This window comes from Colius striatus, chromosome 21 (genome assembly GCF_028858725.1).
Source record: "Colius striatus isolate bColStr4 chromosome 21, bColStr4.1.hap1, whole genome shotgun sequence".
Taxonomy (NCBI): Eukaryota; Metazoa; Chordata; class Aves; order Coliiformes; family Coliidae; genus Colius; species Colius striatus.
This window is the reverse complement of record NC_084779.1, coordinates 7128687-7145708: the sequence shown is the minus strand read 5'-3', so window position 1 is coordinate 7145708 and position 17022 is coordinate 7128687. Positions and strand designations below refer to the sequence as shown.

General features: G+C 55.1%; 1 protein-coding gene across 3 annotated transcripts in view; it reads right to left on the bottom strand.

Annotated features, from left to right (window-relative positions):
- The window catches only part of SAMD11 (sterile alpha motif domain containing 11), a 158983-nt gene that overhangs the window by 19848 nt on the left and 122113 nt on the right, over window positions 1-17022 (bottom strand). For all 3 annotated transcript variants that reach the window (XM_062012846.1, XM_062012847.1, XM_062012848.1), the window contains 2 exons: window positions 11648-11815; window positions 4848-4986 (listed from right to left, as the gene is read on the bottom strand). In XM_062012846.1, the coding sequence (XP_061868830.1) occupies window positions 4848-4986; window positions 11648-11815 (307 nt within the window). The remainder of the gene's footprint in view (window positions 1-4847; window positions 4987-11647; window positions 11816-17022) is intronic.

Sequence of the window (17022 nt, the reverse complement as noted above, 5' to 3'; positions counted from 1 at the left end):
CAATATTTAAAGTCATTATGGGGTTACACATTATACTGTTAAAACCAAGCCTTTCACTTTAACCCCATCTTATCCTCCCCAAGCCCAGGGCAGTGCTTCCCCCCTGCCTCATCCCAAGCTGAGCAGGCAGGCTGGGAGCACAGGCTGGGAGTGGGGATGTGAGGAGGGTCAGGCAATGCAGATTGAAACTGGCAAGGCATGGAAATAAATTTAGAAAGGATGGAACACGGGAGAGGGGTGGGGGGATGAAAAAGAGAATGCATGAAAGCTCTGCTTGCTTCTGCTTTGCATTTGATAGGAAGAGACACTTTAAACCTGAGGTAATAGGCAAGCAGCACACATCTCCTTGCTGGTTTGGCATCTGCAGACACTGTGCCAGGAAGGGGAAAGAAAGAAAATGAAAAGGGCTTTCTGGGAAACAAACAAAGAGGGGCTTTGCTAAAAATGGTGTTTGGGATTTGCAGGCAGAGCCACGTCCCTTGTGGGGCACTGAGAGGGCCTGGTGGATGCTGCCAGGGGAAATCACTCCCTCACTCTCCAAACTGATGCCAAAACCAAATTAGTCACATCAGGTCAAGCTCTTTGGCCTTTGCTCTGCACAATGTTCAGCCCAGCTGGGATCTAGGGAGGAATCCTCCCAAGTGCAAAGAGCAGGGAAAGGATACAGCATTCAGAGCAGAGGAGGGGTGAGGCTGGAGCAGGTAAGAGTAGGAGAGAGAATGTGTCCAGAGAGGACAGGAGAAGGTGCCCAAGGAGGCAGGAGTGGAAGGAAAAGTCTCCTTGATGCAAGAGGGAGGAATTAGGTGGCCAGAGTAAAAATGGTTAACAGCAGCAGATGGAAAGAACACAACACTAAACTCTCTGCTGGGTACTACAGGCACATCTTTGCACTGAGAAAGGCCTCTGGCTGCTGCACAGTGTGTGTCAGCTCTGCACTGGAAGGGCAGTAAGTGCATCTCTCCCAGACACAACTCAGGGCTCAGCATGCCAGGACCCCAGCAGAGCAGGATGCTGATGGCATCTCAGGCACACAGTACCTCTCCTGCTCCTTGGCACTCCTCCTGCCTTCACCCCATAGTTGTCTACGGTCCTGGAACAGGAATTGTGTCCCTAATGCTTCCTGTGGACAGCTGAGACAGCTGGATGCTATTTCCAAAGTACCTGCCTCAAACACTTGTCCTTTCTCTGACTGTAAGGTGCTTTTTCTCCTTCCTGGGAGATAGGGGCAGGTTCTCCCACACAGCCCTCGTGCCACAGGAAAGCTTTTCCCTAAGAGGAGGTGAATGGAAGAGCTGCTGAGGCTTCACACACAGGAGGCAGCTCTGGGAGCAGCAGTCTGCTCCTTGCAAAGGCCAGAGTACAATCTGGAGGGAGCTGTGCAGCACGTACCAAGAGATGAGCACCCTGGCTAGGAACACGCCAGGCTAAACGACCCAAGTGAAACCAAGTGCACTGCCAAGACATTTTGGAGACAAGATCCAAGGAGTAGGATCCAAACAACTCTGCATCTCTGCAGGGCACAGCCACCTGCCACTTTTGCAGGAGACAGAGCAGTCTGGAGATGGGACGTGCTCCAGGCTGGAGCTGTGACAATGACACCTTTTAGTTGTACCCTTTCCTCTTCCAAGTCTTTTTATAACACTGAACTCCACCATCTTTTCAAACAAGCCACCAGGTCCTGGGTGTTCTACAATCCAAGTCTGGATCCATCTAGAGAAGGATCTAGGAGACCAAACCCATCAAACCAAAGGGATCCTCCAGCCTGCAGCTCGAGCCTGCTTCTGGTGAGACAGGTCAGTTCTACAAACTCTTTGCAGCAGATGATGAAGGTGGAGAGAAGAGCTGAAGGAATCACTACTCCACTAAAAGGACCTTGGAACCTGCTCCAAGAAAATCCCTATTGTCTGTGCACACACACACATACACTTGTGTTAACTCCTTCAGAGCCAGCAGCCTTGTGCTTAGCATCATTAAACCCACCAGCCTGTCTCTCCACCAGCAGAGATGGATGATGACTAGTTGACAAATGTCTGAACCTGCTCATCTTCCCAAGAGTTCCCCAGCTCAGCCTCATCACTCTTCACACCTGGAAACTGGAAAACTCTGCACCTAGCTCCCTCTGGCCTCTGTGTTCCTCTCATTGCAACAGCAGCAGCACTGTCCTGATAAGGAAAACTGGGTCACCAGTATGGGTTTCCCCCTCCTTGCTTTGCCAGAATGAATGGCTGGAGTCTGGAGTAACTCATTATTCCTGCCCACAAAGCTGCTGTGCTTGGGAGCTGACCTGATCCCCACTGATCTCCTGATAGGAAGCTGAGATGGAAATGTAACATCATGCCAAACACTTCCCATCCCCTGCATCATGCAACATTACCTCTGCTTCTGGGAAGGGAGATGCCATAAATCTGCCTCCAGCTTGCCTACATCTGTGAGCCAGCTCCCTCCCCTGCCTCCTCCTCTGGCAGTGCCTACCTGAGCCCTTGCAAGCTTCTACAACTTCACAGTAAAGGTGCACAGAGGCTGCTTTGATTCACCCTGTTGACAAGAGACCATGGCAGCCAAGAAGCAAACCCAGTAACAGCAACAGGGAGAATGGCAGACAGACATTAACCCATCCAGTGCTTTACTACTTCACAACGTGGCTGTGGCTTCTCCTGACATACCCCAAAACCACCTGTGGGTGCTTTGGTGAATGTGCAAACAGCAGTTGGCACATGACAGCTCCAACCAGGCCGCTCACTGACCTCTGGTGACAGTCAGGTGGCTGCAGACCTCTGGGGAGAAATAACCACCGTGTGACCTAACCTCAAGCAGACTAAGTCATGACTCTGGTGCATAGCTCTAGCTCCCTGTTTTGCTCCCAGCTCTGCTAGCTGAGGGTTCTCACCCCTGAGAGCCTGGCCAAGGAGGGAGGACACTCAGGGCCTTCCTCACACCCTCCCTGAAGGCTGCAGGAAGAACAGGCTGTCTGACCTGCCATGCCTTAGCCTGGCAGAAGGAAGCACGTGCCCAGCCAGGCCCACCATGGTGATGTCTCAAATGGTTGGTCTCAAAGCTCCTTAGAGAACCACTCTGCCCAGGCACTAGAGCAGCTCCTGTATGGAGGGTCTGAGCTGGGAGCAGCACGGGGAAACATAACCAGGACTGATAATGAGCCTTGTTTCAGTCTTGGACACAAACAAGACTACAGTGTGTGGCACAAAGGAGTAGACAGCTTCTTTGCTTCATTCCCCCAACACAGCCCCACGTTGGTCTTGAATATCCTTGCTTCACACAACAAACTGAGGTGCTCAAAAGCTTTCCCAACCCTTCAGTACAACCTGCTTTCAACCTGCTGTCACTGTGCAGCAAGGGAAGCTCAGGCACAGAGTCACTCCTGAAAGCTGAATCCAAGGTCCTGCTGGTATTTCTCTCAACAGCAAAGGCAGGTTGTGCCCCCCAGCTCCCCTTGCAGGATTGCCCCCTCACTTAAGCCAACACAGCTACTCAGAGGGTTATTTGGAGAACTAAATCAGGATGAAATGGTTGGTCCTTCCCAACCATTAACTCCTGCCCTTCAGTCTCTGTCTCTAGAACCAGTGAGTAGCTTTTCTCTCCCATAACTGTGGAGACACCATCCCTAACTCCAGCCACCTCCTTAAACTGCTGGATTTAACCCTTCCTGGCCCAGCCCAGCTCCATAAGCCACAACACCTGCCTGGCACTGGCAAGCACCTCTGGATTTGATACAGATCCAGTCCATTTTCAGTTTGCCCCTCCTATGTGCAGCACCTCCCCATCAGCATCCTCCACCCTTCCATCCCTGCCTTCCCAGCCAGGCTGCCCTGGCGTTTCTCCAGGCCACACACAACTGGAGGCATTTCCCTGATGCCTGGCTGCACTCAGACTCCTCTATCTCTGCATTCCTCCCAGGGCTGCCTGCACTGGGCTTGGATTTCATGGGCTGGGTTAGCCAAAGTACACCCTGTAGCAGAAAGTTTTACCAGGTCTATCCATCCCCCCCTACACGTTGGGTCAGAGAGAAGGAAAACCAGACGGCATCTCTAAGGCTGTAAGTGAGGGGAGGGTGGCTCTGAGCTCGACACATCCATGTGCACACTATGGAACTGACACTGCAGCCTGCAACCCCATGATGAAAGCCAAAAACAGTCTTGGTGGTTGGAGCCTTCCACAGCCTGTCCCGTGGTCCCCAAAGGCTTTGTGTCCCCGTGGCTGCCAGGTCCTGCCTCTGCTATCCTTGTCAGAAATGCACCCAGCTTTAATTTAATTTCCTTCTGAAGTTCTTGATTGCAGAGGGAATGGCTCATGGCACAGAGCAAGATAAATGAGCTACAATTTCCTGGGGGAGGGAAGGGAGGGGTGGGAATCAGCTTTCCAGCACTCCTCTCAGTGGTAAAGGCAAGCTGTGCCTCCCTCTCCCTCGAAGAAAGAACGTTTCTGCTCTTGCTCTTCCATCCCAGTGCATTCTTTCTCTCTCTCTCCTTATCTGAGGATGCTGTACCACGCTAACTTAAAACATCTTCACTTGCCATGTGCCAAAGAATAAGTCAGAGCCTGGTGTCTGCTCTGGAGAGTGAGGGAGGACTGACTGGGAGAGGTCCCACCAGACAGTCTGCAGCATGGATGTGAACGTGCATGAACCCAAAGCAGCCCCAAGCCCAAAGCAGCCCCCCATGCACAGACACCCCCCCCCAAGGGTGCAAACGCCTCGGGAGGCGTGAACACCTCACTGGGGCAGAGTAAACCAGCCCTGGGAACTGCTCCCCTCCCAGCACCCCTGCGCACTCCCTTGCCCCCGCCCCCGGGGCGTGCGAGAGGCTCGGCCAAGCCCGTCCCCCGCGTGGTACCTCTCTGGGAAGTGCGTGTCCCTGTGCTGGGGGAGTCCCTGCTTCCTCCTCTGGCTGGAAGAGTTGCTGGCCGAGGGGATGTGAGCTTCCATCGCGCCGGGGTTCCGCGCCGCCGCCTCCTGCCGCGCCCGCAGCAGATCTGCCGAGACAGAGGGGACACAGGGATGAGCTGCTGTTCCGTGCTGGGAGCCCTCACACACCACAACACACACATCCCACCACACCACACCGCACACACCATCCCACACACCACACACACCACACCCCACCACACACACACACCACACCCCACCACACACACCCCCCACACCTCACCACACACACCTCACCACACACCTCACCACACCACACACACACACCACACCCCACACACACACCCCACACACACACCACACACACCTCACCACACCACACACACACACCACACCCCACACACACACCCCACACACACACCACACACACCTCACCACACCACACACCACACCCCACCACACACACCTCACACACCACACACACACCACACCACACACACACACCACACCACACACACACCACACCACACACCACACACACCCCACACACCACACACACACCCACCACACCACACCCCTGCCCCTCACCCCACACCGCAGCCCTCAGCCGCTTCTCCGGTGCTCCCAGGGCTGCCGCCGGCTCCCCGCGGGCCACACGGCTGCTGCCAGGGGCTGCTCGGGGCCTGGCCCTCCCGCACAGCCCCTGGGGCGACAGCCGGCTCCTCGGCTCCCCCGGCCCTCCCGCACAGCCCCTGGGGCAACAGCCGGCTCCTCGGCTCCCCCGGCCCTCCCGCACAGCCCCTGGGGCGACAGCCGGCTCCTCGGCTCCGCGGCTGCCGGCTGTCAAGTGCCCGGAGCGGGGGAAGAGCGGCCGGGCCTGCCCCGGGGTGCGGGGGGAACCCGGCTGGGCCTGAGGCTGCCCTGACCCGGGGGGACCCGGCCGGCCCTGCCCCGGGCTCTCAGTCAGTCAGCCAGTCAGTCAGCCAGTCAGTCAGCCAGCCAGCCACCCAGTCAGTCAGTCAGCCAGTCAGTCACTCACTCAGTCAGTCAGTCAGCCAGCCAGTCAGTCAGCCACCCAGTCAGTCAGTCAGCCAGCCAGTCAGTCAGCCAGCCAGTCAGTCAGCCAGTCAGTCAGCCAGTCAGTCACTCACTCAGTCAGTCAGTCAGCCAGCCAGTCAGTCAGCCACCCAGTCAGTCAGTCAGCCAGTCAGTCAGTCAGCCAGCCAGTCAGTCAGCCAGCCAGTCAGTCAGCCAGCCAGTCAGTCAGCCAGTCAGTCAGCCAGTCAGCCACCCAGTCAGTCAGTCAGCCAGTCAGTCACTCACTCAGTCAGTCAGTCAGCCAGCCAGTCAGTCAGCCAGCCAGTCAGTCAGCCACCCAGTCAGTCAGTCAGCCAGTCAGTCAGTCAGCCAGCCAGTCAGTCAGCCAGCCAGTCAGCCAGTCAGCCACCCAGTCAGTCAGTCAGCCAGTCAGTCAGTCAGCCAGCCAGTCAGTCAGCCAGCCAGTCAGTCAGCCAGCCAGTCAGCCAGTCAGCCAGTCAGTCACTCACTCAGTCAGTCAGTCAGCCAGCCAGTCAGTCAGCCAGCCAGCCACCCAGTCAGTCAGTCAGCCAGTCAGTCACTCACTCAGTCAGTCAGTCAGCCAGCCAGTCAGTCAGCCACCCAGTCAGTCAGTCAGCCAGTCAGTCAGTCAGCCAGCCAGTCAGTCAGCCAGCCAGTCAGTCAGCCAGCCAGTCAGTCAGCCAGTCAGTCAGCCAGTCAGCCACCCAGTCAGTCAGTCAGCCAGTCAGTCACTCACTCAGTCAGTCAGTCAGCCAGCCAGTCAGTCAGCCAGCCAGTCAGTCAGCCACCCAGTCAGTCAGTCAGCCAGTCAGTCAGTCAGCCAGCCAGTCAGTCAGCCAGCCAGTCAGCCAGTCAGCCACCCAGTCAGTCAGTCAGCCAGTCAGTCAGTCAGCCAGCCAGTCAGTCAGCCAGCCAGTCAGTCAGCCAGCCAGTCAGCCAGTCAGTCACTCACTCAGTCAGTCAGTCAGCCAGCCAGTCAGTCAGCCAGCCAGTCAGTCAGCCAGCCAGCCAGTCAGTCACTCAGTCAGTCAGTCAGTCAGCCAGCCAGTCACTCAGTCAGTCAGCCAGTCAGCCAGCCAGTCAGCCAGCCAGCCAGTCAGTCACTCAGTCAGTCAGCCAGCCAGTCAGCCAGCCAGTCAGCCAGTCAGCCAGCCAGTCAGCCAGCCAGTCAGTCAGCCAGCCAGCCAGTCAGCCAGTCAGCCAGCCAGCCAGTCAGTCAGTCAGTCAGTCAGTCAGTCAGTCAGTCAGCCAGCCAGTCAGTCAGCCAGCCAGTCAGCCAGTCAGTCAGCCAGTCAGCCAGTCAGCCAGTCAGCCAGCCAGCCAGTCAGCCAGTCAGTCAGCCAGTCAGTCAGCCAGTCAGTCAGTCAGTCAGTCAGCCAGTCAGCCAGCCAGTCAGTCAGCCAGCCAGTCAGCCAGTCAGTCAGCCAGTCAGTCAGCCAGCCAGCCAGTCAGTCACTCAGTCAGTCAGCCAGCCAGTCAGTCACTCAGTCAGTCAGCCAGCCAGTCAGTCAGCCAGCCAGCCAGTCAGCCAGCCAGTCAGTCACTCAGTCAGTCAGCCAGTCACTCACTCAGTCAGTCAGCCAGCCAGTCAGTCACTCAGTCAGTCAGCCAGCCAGTCAGCCAGCCAGCCAGTCAGTCACTCAGCCAGTCAGCCAGCCAGTCAGCCAGCCAGCCAGTCAGTCACTCAGTCAGTCAGCCAGCCAGTCAGCCAGTCAGTCAGGCAGCCAGTCAGTCAGGCAGCCAGTCAGTCAGTCAGTCAGTCAGTCAGCCAGCCAGTCAGTCAGCCGGGCTCGGGGCTGGGAGCAGGATCCGCCTCACCAAGGGAGTTTGGCAGCGGAGGAAATTGTGCAACTACGGGAGGGGGTGGATTGCTGTTTAATTGCCTTCCTGTGGGAGGGAGGGAAGGAGGGGAAAAGGGAGGGAAGGATGGACGGTGGGGGGAAGACTAAAAGGAGAGGGAGGCTTTCCTGAGCCTGCCCCCTGGGCTTGTAGCACCTGCCCCAGCGGGAGGGAGCTGCCTCTCCAGCCCCCGGGGGCTGCAGGGTTTGCACTCTGAGTCCCTGGCAGGGCAGGGCTCCCCCTCCTTCCCCCCCAAAACATCTCCTGCTGTGAAGCCTTCCCTGCCCCACTGGTGCTGAGAGAAGGGGGTGGGGGGCTGTTTCCCCCTACTCTTGCCCACTGGCCCGCTCAGAAAGCGCCCATCCCTGCTCCCAGGTACGGCCGGGCGGGGGGCTGCAGCACAGCAGAGCACCAGAAGCTGTCTTCCTAAGCATGGTGAATCCCCCCAAGCCAGCTGCCTGGGGTATGCTGCAGCTCTCACCCAGGCAAGGAGTGAGAGCTCTTCCCAGCCCCAGCAGGTCTGTACCCGCTGTAGGAAAGGGCTGAGGCACAGGGCAGATGAGGATGGGCTACAGGATGCCCCTTCCAGCCTTAGGCACTTAGACACTTTCATCAGGGCATCAACTGCAGGGCAGAACGAAATGCATCTTCCTTAAACACTGCAGAACACAGGAGGGCTGTGCAGTGCCAGGACATGCACATGCACGGTCCTCCCAGGGTGGGTGTCAGTGCAGATGGATGAGGCAGGCACGGCCAGGACCAGCCCAGCACACCTTAACGGGGATGAGGAGCTCAGGGAAGGGCAGGAGATGCACAGCCAGCCTGCTTGCTATCACACCCACCTTCTCAGGGAGCAACCCTGCTGCACAGACCTCTGAGAAGGTCTAGTGACACGCAGCACTGACAGAGGCTTTCTCCAGAGTGCCACTCTCTCACAGTTAACCATCAGGAAGCCCTCAGTTCCTGTACCTATTTAAAAACCAGCCTACAGACAACCTGCTTATTTATCCCCCACACCAAACCCTCTGCTGCCATTCACACCATGCACAGCCACAGACCCACAGGCAGAGGAAACCTCCTTCCCTGTGCACCACTCTGCAAAAGGAAACCCAAACACAGCAGGGGAAGGGGGAGCTTTATCTTAACAAACACACCCTGGTCAGCTTTGGAGGTTTCACACCGCTCCATATGCAGCAGCAGATCAGACCTCCCCCCACAAGTGATTCATGAGGCTGGGTTAATAGGAGAGTGTTGCCTGACCCTGGTAACACTTTCCATCTCCTTGCCTTCCTCTGTACCTCTGTGCTGCTTTCCTCTGCTTCTGGAAATCCCAGCCATCCCTATTCCTCTTACCCCAAGCCGTGCCCAGCCCAGCTCGAGCTTCACCAGTCTTGGAGGTGGTCAGGGCTGGAGGCCCTGGGGTGGAATCACTTACCACAACTGTTATTTTTACTGGCAGGAAGAAGGATGTTGGTACCTAAACACTTCCACCCCCATCTGTGCCCCACCCCAACCCCTGTCCCCAAACGGAGGGGACACAAACCGGCACATCCCTCCGAGCTGCACCACTAACAGGCAAGCAGCAAACGCCATCAGATCCCATCGACAGCCCAGAGAATTCTCTGAGCCAGGGCCTGTGTGCACCTTCAATGTTTATAAATCAATTATCTGAAAGCCCCAGGTCACTCCTTGCCACGGTGCCTGTAATTCAGCAGCCAGGCATGCAGCCAGCTCCAGACACCGCATTGATCCTGAATGACCGCAACAACCCCCCTTCCCCTGCGCACACCCCCTTCTCCTCTCCTCTCCCCCCACCCCCTGCTTCCCTACCCCCCTCCCCTCCTCACACAGCCCCCTCCCCTCCTGAGGATCTGTTATTTACAACCCTGCACTCTGACAGTTGGGAAATCAGACTGATTGACAGCGGGACGCTGGCGGATGGAGGTTCCAGGCACGCAGACAGACTTGAAATCAGAATGTGGGATGAATGCCACTGGGAGAGTTGAGGGGAGGGGGGTTGGAGGAGGGGAAGGTTGGGGGGGGGTGGGGAAGGGTTGCAAAGCAATTAAAAAGAAAAGATTTCTAAATTATTAACATTTATTTCTCAATTATTAATGCTCCTGGTGCCTCCATGTGAGCCCACAGATAAACTGTGCTTTGTACTGCCACTAATCACTTACAGCCCAACCAGAGCCCTGTGGTGTGGACACAATCCAAAACACACCAACTTGTGTCTTGTCAATGTTCCACAGGGGGAGAGTCAGCCTGGGCAGGCTCCTCTCTCCCCTGCTCACCCCAAAACCTCAGCATGACCCCCTCACCCAAGGAATGCTGAGGAGGGAATTTCATCATCACCACCATCAAAGACCTTGCAGGCTTTTAATGTAATGAGCTACTTTGATTATTGCATGGAGAAGGGAGAGAGGGGTGATGCAAGTTGGGCTCCAGTGTTCAGGTTGAGTGGTCTGTTGTGACTGTGAGGATACACAAAGCCTTCTGTGCCAAGCACACGCTGTGCTGCACCCAGCACAACCTGCATGGCTGTGTGTGTTACCCTTCTTGTGATGCCCTGTGTCTGTGTGGAGACTCCAGCCCTGTACCTGTGTACCCTGCTCCCTCTGCAGCTCTGGAAGCACCTGGGACAGCTGAGCAGCACTCACAGAAGCAGGTGCCACGCTCACTGTGCTGTGCCTCAGCACAGGTTCACGCTGTGCCTGTTGCTGATAAGCAAATCCTTACTCTGCAGCGAAAAGGAATCGCCTTCTTGCCCCCAGAGAAGCCAATCAAATCAAACAGAGTGGAAAAGAAGACAGCCTCTTCATTAACCTAACAAGGAGCCCTGGGGATTTACACTCCAGACAGGAGATTCTCCTCCAGCTCTTGCTGGATGCTGTGCCAGTGTTGCTTTGTGCTCCTTCCCTGGCTCGCCCAGGCAGGTACCCCTCAGCTCTCCTTGCCTGCTGCCCACACAGGGGTTACAAATGCCTGCATGGCACTGCTTTCCAGTGGCACTTCAACACTCTGTCTCCAGGACTGGAATAGCATCACCTCTTCTGTCTCCCTGCCTTTGCTTAACCCAGACAGCAAGAGTTCCTTCCCTCAGTGCTGCATCAGAGGACTCGAGTAGAACGTGTGGCTTTACTCTGAGCCAAGCTGGGCCAGTGCCAACAGGCTTTGCTCAGCTGAGGGATGGGGCAGTGGGCAGAGGAGCCTTTAGCCTGTGTGGGGATGCTCTGGCAGAGCATCCAGGGTGGAACCTGTAACTGCCTGGTGCCCCCTCCAGGCACAGCCCGGGGTGCTGCAGCCAGCAGGAGTCAGTCAGCTCCCTCCACATCCAGGCAAAACCTACCAGCTACTCCTTCAATTCATGTAGGACCTTTATCCCCTCAGGACAGGACGAAAAAGAGCCCTCTCCTGAAATAAAGGAGGAAAAGGAGCCTTCTCTTGAAGTACAGGAGGAAAGGAGCCCTCTCTTGAAATACAGGAGGAAAGGAGCCTTCTCTTGAAGTACAGGAGGAAAATGAGCCTTCTCTTGAAGTACAGGAGGAAAGGAGCCCTCTCTCTGCCACTACAAAACACACAGTAGTGATGTACCAGCTCATCTATTCCAGTACACCAGTGTGTAGCACCCCCTCAGACAGCTACAGAAGTATTAGCATTTAGGGATGGCTGAGGGCAGATGCCCTCACACAGATGGTGGAGAAACTGCCTGTGAGATACCCTTTAGCAGCACCTGCATTCACTGCACCACAAACACCCAACGCTGCAGCCCACAAATCCTCCTCCTGTGGCTCAGGGACACCTCAGGAGCCTTACACCAAACAGCAAAGTGAGCCCTTTCTACTGTTCCCCTTGGTTAAGAGCTTGTACCTCCGTGGCTGGGCACTGCCATGCTGTTGGCCAGCTGGTAGAGACGCTGCTGCTGCTGCTGCTCTTCAAAGGTGCCGTGTTCGTTGAGCGCGGACATCATGCGTCTGTAGTGCTCCTCTGGGGTCATCTGAGTCACAGAGTCCTCCAGCAGAGGGGTGTGGGAGTTTTCTGAAGAGCACAGAGATTTGGGGTTGGTTTTCCAGAGTGAAAATACAGTGCAAAAATCACAGCAGGGACAGGGTAAAAGAAAGGGGTGTAGAGGGAGATGAGCGGAGTTTCCACGACTCTGCAGCACACTGAACCTGATGTACCAACCCCTGTTGTACTCCAAGCTGGACCATTAGATGTGGTCAGGACACACCTACAGCATGGGCACACTTCCATCCAGACAAACCTACAGCTTCCAACTGCCACAGCACCCCAAAAAACCCAGGAACAACTTTTTTTCGCCCCAAAGCAGCAAACATTGCATTATAATAACACAAAATTACCCAGGGAGCTCTCTACCCCCAAGGAGGCAAAAAGGACAAGGAGGATGATGAAAGCCTTCCCTGGGTTCTCACCCTTTCATCTCAGGGGATGTGAGCTGTGTTTGTTCAACTCATACCTGACCCCACACGCAGCTCTTTCCTCTCTGAACACCCACAAGGACACAACAACCTGAGAGATGCCTGAGTGCACGGTGTAGGTGATGCTCACAACTGCACAGTGATGACAGTCCACCTGCCCAGCTCGCAGAGGGAAGTCACTGCATCATGTTGTTTCAGGTCTGTACATATGGCTAAGCACCCTGAGGCCATTAAAATGACACCCACCTCTGCAGAAGTGCCCAGCCCAGCAGGGAGGTGTGTTGGGGAAGGCCCTGCCTGCTCCATGGGCAGCAGGCAGCACAGCCTCACAATCAGGGAGATAAAACCACAGAAGCTTTGTGTTTACTGTAAGTACAACTCAGGGTAATTACCTTTCTCTGCCTTGGCAGTGGCTGCTCTAACACTATTTTATCTTGGATCTTCCCCACAGGCAAAACCTTTTCATTACTCAGAGAGGAACTCCCAGTAACAAGCTAAAGAGGCAGAAGGGAAGGGAGGGAGCAGGAGGGGCTCCCCCCATGCTGCAGCCACGAGACCACCGCTGTGTTCAGTGAGTGACAAGACCACCCTACCGTGTGCCCCACATTCATGCTCCTTCATCCACCTCATCCCACACAGTCCCTGGGGGCTCATGGCAGGAGACTCTGCTGCCAGGCTGGCTCCAAATTCAAGGGAATGACTCTGAGCATGAGCCATCTGCCTTTCACCAGTGTCAGCACTGTGATAAATACACAGGGCACTGGTCACCTTGCTGGGACAAGAGCTGTGGGTCTCTCTCAGGTGAGAGAAGGGCTCCTAAGCTAGCTAAGAACAGCCTGAGCCAAAGCGGTACAAAGAGACAGAGCACCTGTAAACCACAGTGGTTTAGGGATTGGTTCAACTCTGCCTTGGCCAGAATGAAGGGCCATTAGTGGCAAGTGCTTCCTTACACACCCAAACACACAGCAGGGCTCAGGTTTTGGGGATGTAACCTTCACATCTGGTAATGGAGCCACCTCCTCCCTAAAACACAGGAGAGGATGAGTCTATGTTCCAATAATAATGACAGTGCTGATGAGTCTGAGCTGTTTCAGTTTCAGTTAAAAAGGGCTGCAGCACCAGCTCCCAGGGCACTCTTCCTCAGCAAAAGGGACAAGACTTCAGTCCTCTCCAGCTCAGGTGAGCTGTGCAGCTCAGCAAAGGCTCTCCATCAGCTTAACAGTTTGTGGCTGCATGTGCAACCACTGATCTCAGTGCCATGTATCTGCCTCCAAGACACCACAGGCTTCCTGTGTCAATCACAGGTCGATGGCTTTCCCCATGCCAGGAGCTGGGTGCCCATCCTGGGCTGTGTGCAGCACGCTCTGCATCCAGCCCCACAACAGAGACGCTGCTGAGGATGACGGCCATGCTCCCTCCCACTCTGAGCCTGCAAGACACCAGTGGAAGGAGCAGAGGGGTGAGGGAACAGAATTCCCTTCCAGGTCCCTTTCCCACATCCTCCTCCACTCCCTTGCAGCTCCTGCCACCTCCCCCAGGAACGCAGAAGTGCACCAACTGTTTCAGTTCCCTTCTGATGCGTTTAACCAAAGGTCTATGGAGCAAAGCCACGTGCCACAGGCTGAGTTAGAAAAACACTGGGGTTTTTTTTTCCCTCCCACAGCTGTGTCATTAGAGAAAAAAAAAAAAAGGGAGGGGGGGGGGAGGGGATTTAATAACACTTAATGACTTGATTACCATAAACTCTATCCGATCAGGCACGGAGCAGATTTCAGGTGCGAGGAGGGGAGGGGGAGTGGGGGTGGCAAGGGGAGGCTCAGAGGAAGGAGGAGGCCAGGGAAAGGCTGGATTGCCACACTTAAAACTTGGAAGATTTCACATGACTCAGCCAGTGATAATTCCAGCTTTGCTGAAGCTTTGCTGTCTGCTTTTGTCATTACCAGGGGGTAATGCGGGAGGCTGAGCTCGCCAAATCTCTTCCAGCTGCCAGGTGTGAAATGGACTCTGGCAGGGTCACTGGGGAGGCATCTGCTGAGTCTCCACGTCCTCCCTGTTTGCCCAAGCCCACCTCTCCTCCTTCCACCAACACCACAGGGTCCAAATGGCAGTGGCTCAGGCTCTTGGAAGCAGCTTTGCTGCTCAGCCTTAAGGACATGTTGTTGCTGCACAACCTTTCCACCAAGTTTTTAGAAGGCTTGTCCTCCCCAGGCAATCCCAGACAAGACAGGAGCACCCATCTGTCCATCTCCTCTCCTCTGCACCAAAACCCACAGGCCCAGGCTTCCTTTCCCCAACCACAATGGAAGCTTTAGGAACTCCAGGTTCAAAGCCAGTACACTTTTAGGGTCTTTGCTGTCTCAGCTGTCCCTTGCCAGGGCAGAGGGAGCCTGAGCCCACTCCCACCACACTCAGCAGAAGGGGTTTGGGGGGCAGTGAAGCTGTTGGCAAGAACAGGGTGAAGCATTACTCCTACACTCGACCTCATCAGCTGCCAAACCAACCAACCCATGGATAAAGCCCCCTCCCAAAGAGAGGGAACAAACTGACAGAGGCTGGGTGTAAATTGCCCAGCTGTAGTCCAGCTCTGCTTCTGGCCTCCTTCATCAACCAAAGGTGCAGTGAGAGTTTGGTTTGCTTTAAATGATCTGCAATAGCAAAAAGGACGGCAGAAGGAGCAGTGGATGAGCTCATCAGCCCACCCCAGGAGGCCAGTGCAAGATTGTTCCCTACCTTGTGTTTTCCAGTCTACCTTCAAACCTTCCCAAATCCATGAGGCTTCTGACCAGATTTATTCTGCAGCAGCTCAAGCAGGAACCAAAACACTCAGGGCTGTGCTCTGAGTCTCCTTCTCTTTTGCAATCAGTTTGATTTCACATCTCCAGGTATGGGAGAAACAGATCCCCAGCCAGCCAGGGTTTAACTGGGTGGGGAGGGGGAGGGATTGTCTTGTGGGGAGCAAGCTGCCTGCATGACCTGCCAGCACAGCCCTCCCTCCCAGCCTCTGCTACGCTCCCATTTCCATATTAGAGGCGAGAACGTTCTGCTCTGTTTGACAGCAGCGCTGCCGTGGCCCTGTTTCCACTGAGATAGGGCTCTCTTTTGATCTGTGGTGCACAGCACACTGTGAGCCCTGGGGAGGGGGGGGAAGGGAAGGTTTACTGCTTCCCTGCTGGAAGGGTTGCCAGCCCTACAGGTGTTTTTTCACTCAGTCAGTGATTTACTCAGCTGCCTCTGTTCTTGCCTTGTCAGGCGCAGCCACGGCGGCACGAGCTGTGCCACGGCCATGGGGTCACTTCTCTTCAAAAGCCTGTGTCAGAGACATTGCAGCTGTGCCCTGTGCAGGAGTGTGAGAGAGATGAGGAGAGAGCCTACCTGTGCAAAAGGTTATCCACACAAGGCACACTGAGGCAGGGACAAGGATAGGTGCAGCCCAGGGAGATGCTGCAGACCTGCACCGAGCTGCCCCAGCTGCAAAACTCCAGCGGCTCCCTGTTCCCCTCCCTGCTCCTGTACCACAAAGTGCACTCACAGCATCTGGGTTCCAGCCACACTTGGGGCTCTGGCACAATCTCACACTCTTACAGCACTGCTCTCCAGCAGCACTTCCCAAATCCCAGGTCACCAGCCACTAAGGTCCACTGGGTTTGGAATGGACCCTTCTGTTTCCAACCAGCTCCTTGGCACAGAGCTGGGATCACAGGGATCACTTCCAGAACGCTGCCTGACTGCTAGCAGGTTGGGAAGCCTCCTGGGAGTCCTCAGCTGCAAGGTGCTCCCACTGTTTGGGGCTTAAGACACAGAAACACTGGCCACAACCCCTCCTTTGACCCCCTTTCCATAGCAAGGAGTGGGCAGATAAAAGCACCAAAGTCTCTCCCTCTATTCAGTCTCTCAGTATTTTGATGGTATTCTCACATCAGCACAGTCTAGGCTTAAAATGCAGATGCTCATGGACAGATGAGGGGTTCCCCAATGATCTAAGACAGTAAAAAGCAGGTAATGTGGGAGATGAGTGGAAGGCCCAGCTCATTGTTTCCACGGTCTCACACTCTCTTCAAGGGGAGGAAAGGCTTTCTGAGAAAAAAGTGGGAGTGGAAAACAAGTTTGCTTTTCTGCAGGGCTTCCTAGGAACCCCTCTCTGAATGACTTGGGGGAACCCATGAGTCATTCAGGAGTTAAAGAGCAAGATTTAGATCCTGAGGGCATGCTGCAAAGCCAAGGGCTGCTCACCTGCCTCACACACACTCCACAGAACCAGGGGGAAAAGGCAGAGCAAAGAAATGGAATGGGAGAGGAAAGAAATGGAATGGGATCCTTTGACCCTGCTGCTCTCACAGCAAAAACATCAATCTGTGCAAGTTCAGTCCCTTTAGTAGGGTGAAACCAAAGGCAACAGTTTGGTTTCAGATGGCTTGATTCAAGTTTAGCCTGTTCTCAGCCCAGGCCTCATGGGTTGCTGTTACCTGGACTCAGCTCCTGAGCATGCACTGCCTTGGAATTACCAAGGATAGAGAACCAGCAGAAAGTGCAAGGATGCCAGTGGGTCTGTCAAGTGTGTTACAGGAGTCTCCTGCCCCTACAACAGCATTTCAGACTCAACCTGCTGCAACTGAACTGCACATCTATCACAAACACTTCAAGGCTAACAGGAATAGGGCAGCTGGAAACAAAATGCAGGTAAACAAGAGAAGCAGGATGTGAAATGTGAAGTTCCTCTTCACATCTTTCAGAAAAGCCCAGGGAAAATCTCAATTCAACCTCATCTTGTACTGAAGAGCTCACAGGCAGCAGAGGGTTACATGCAAG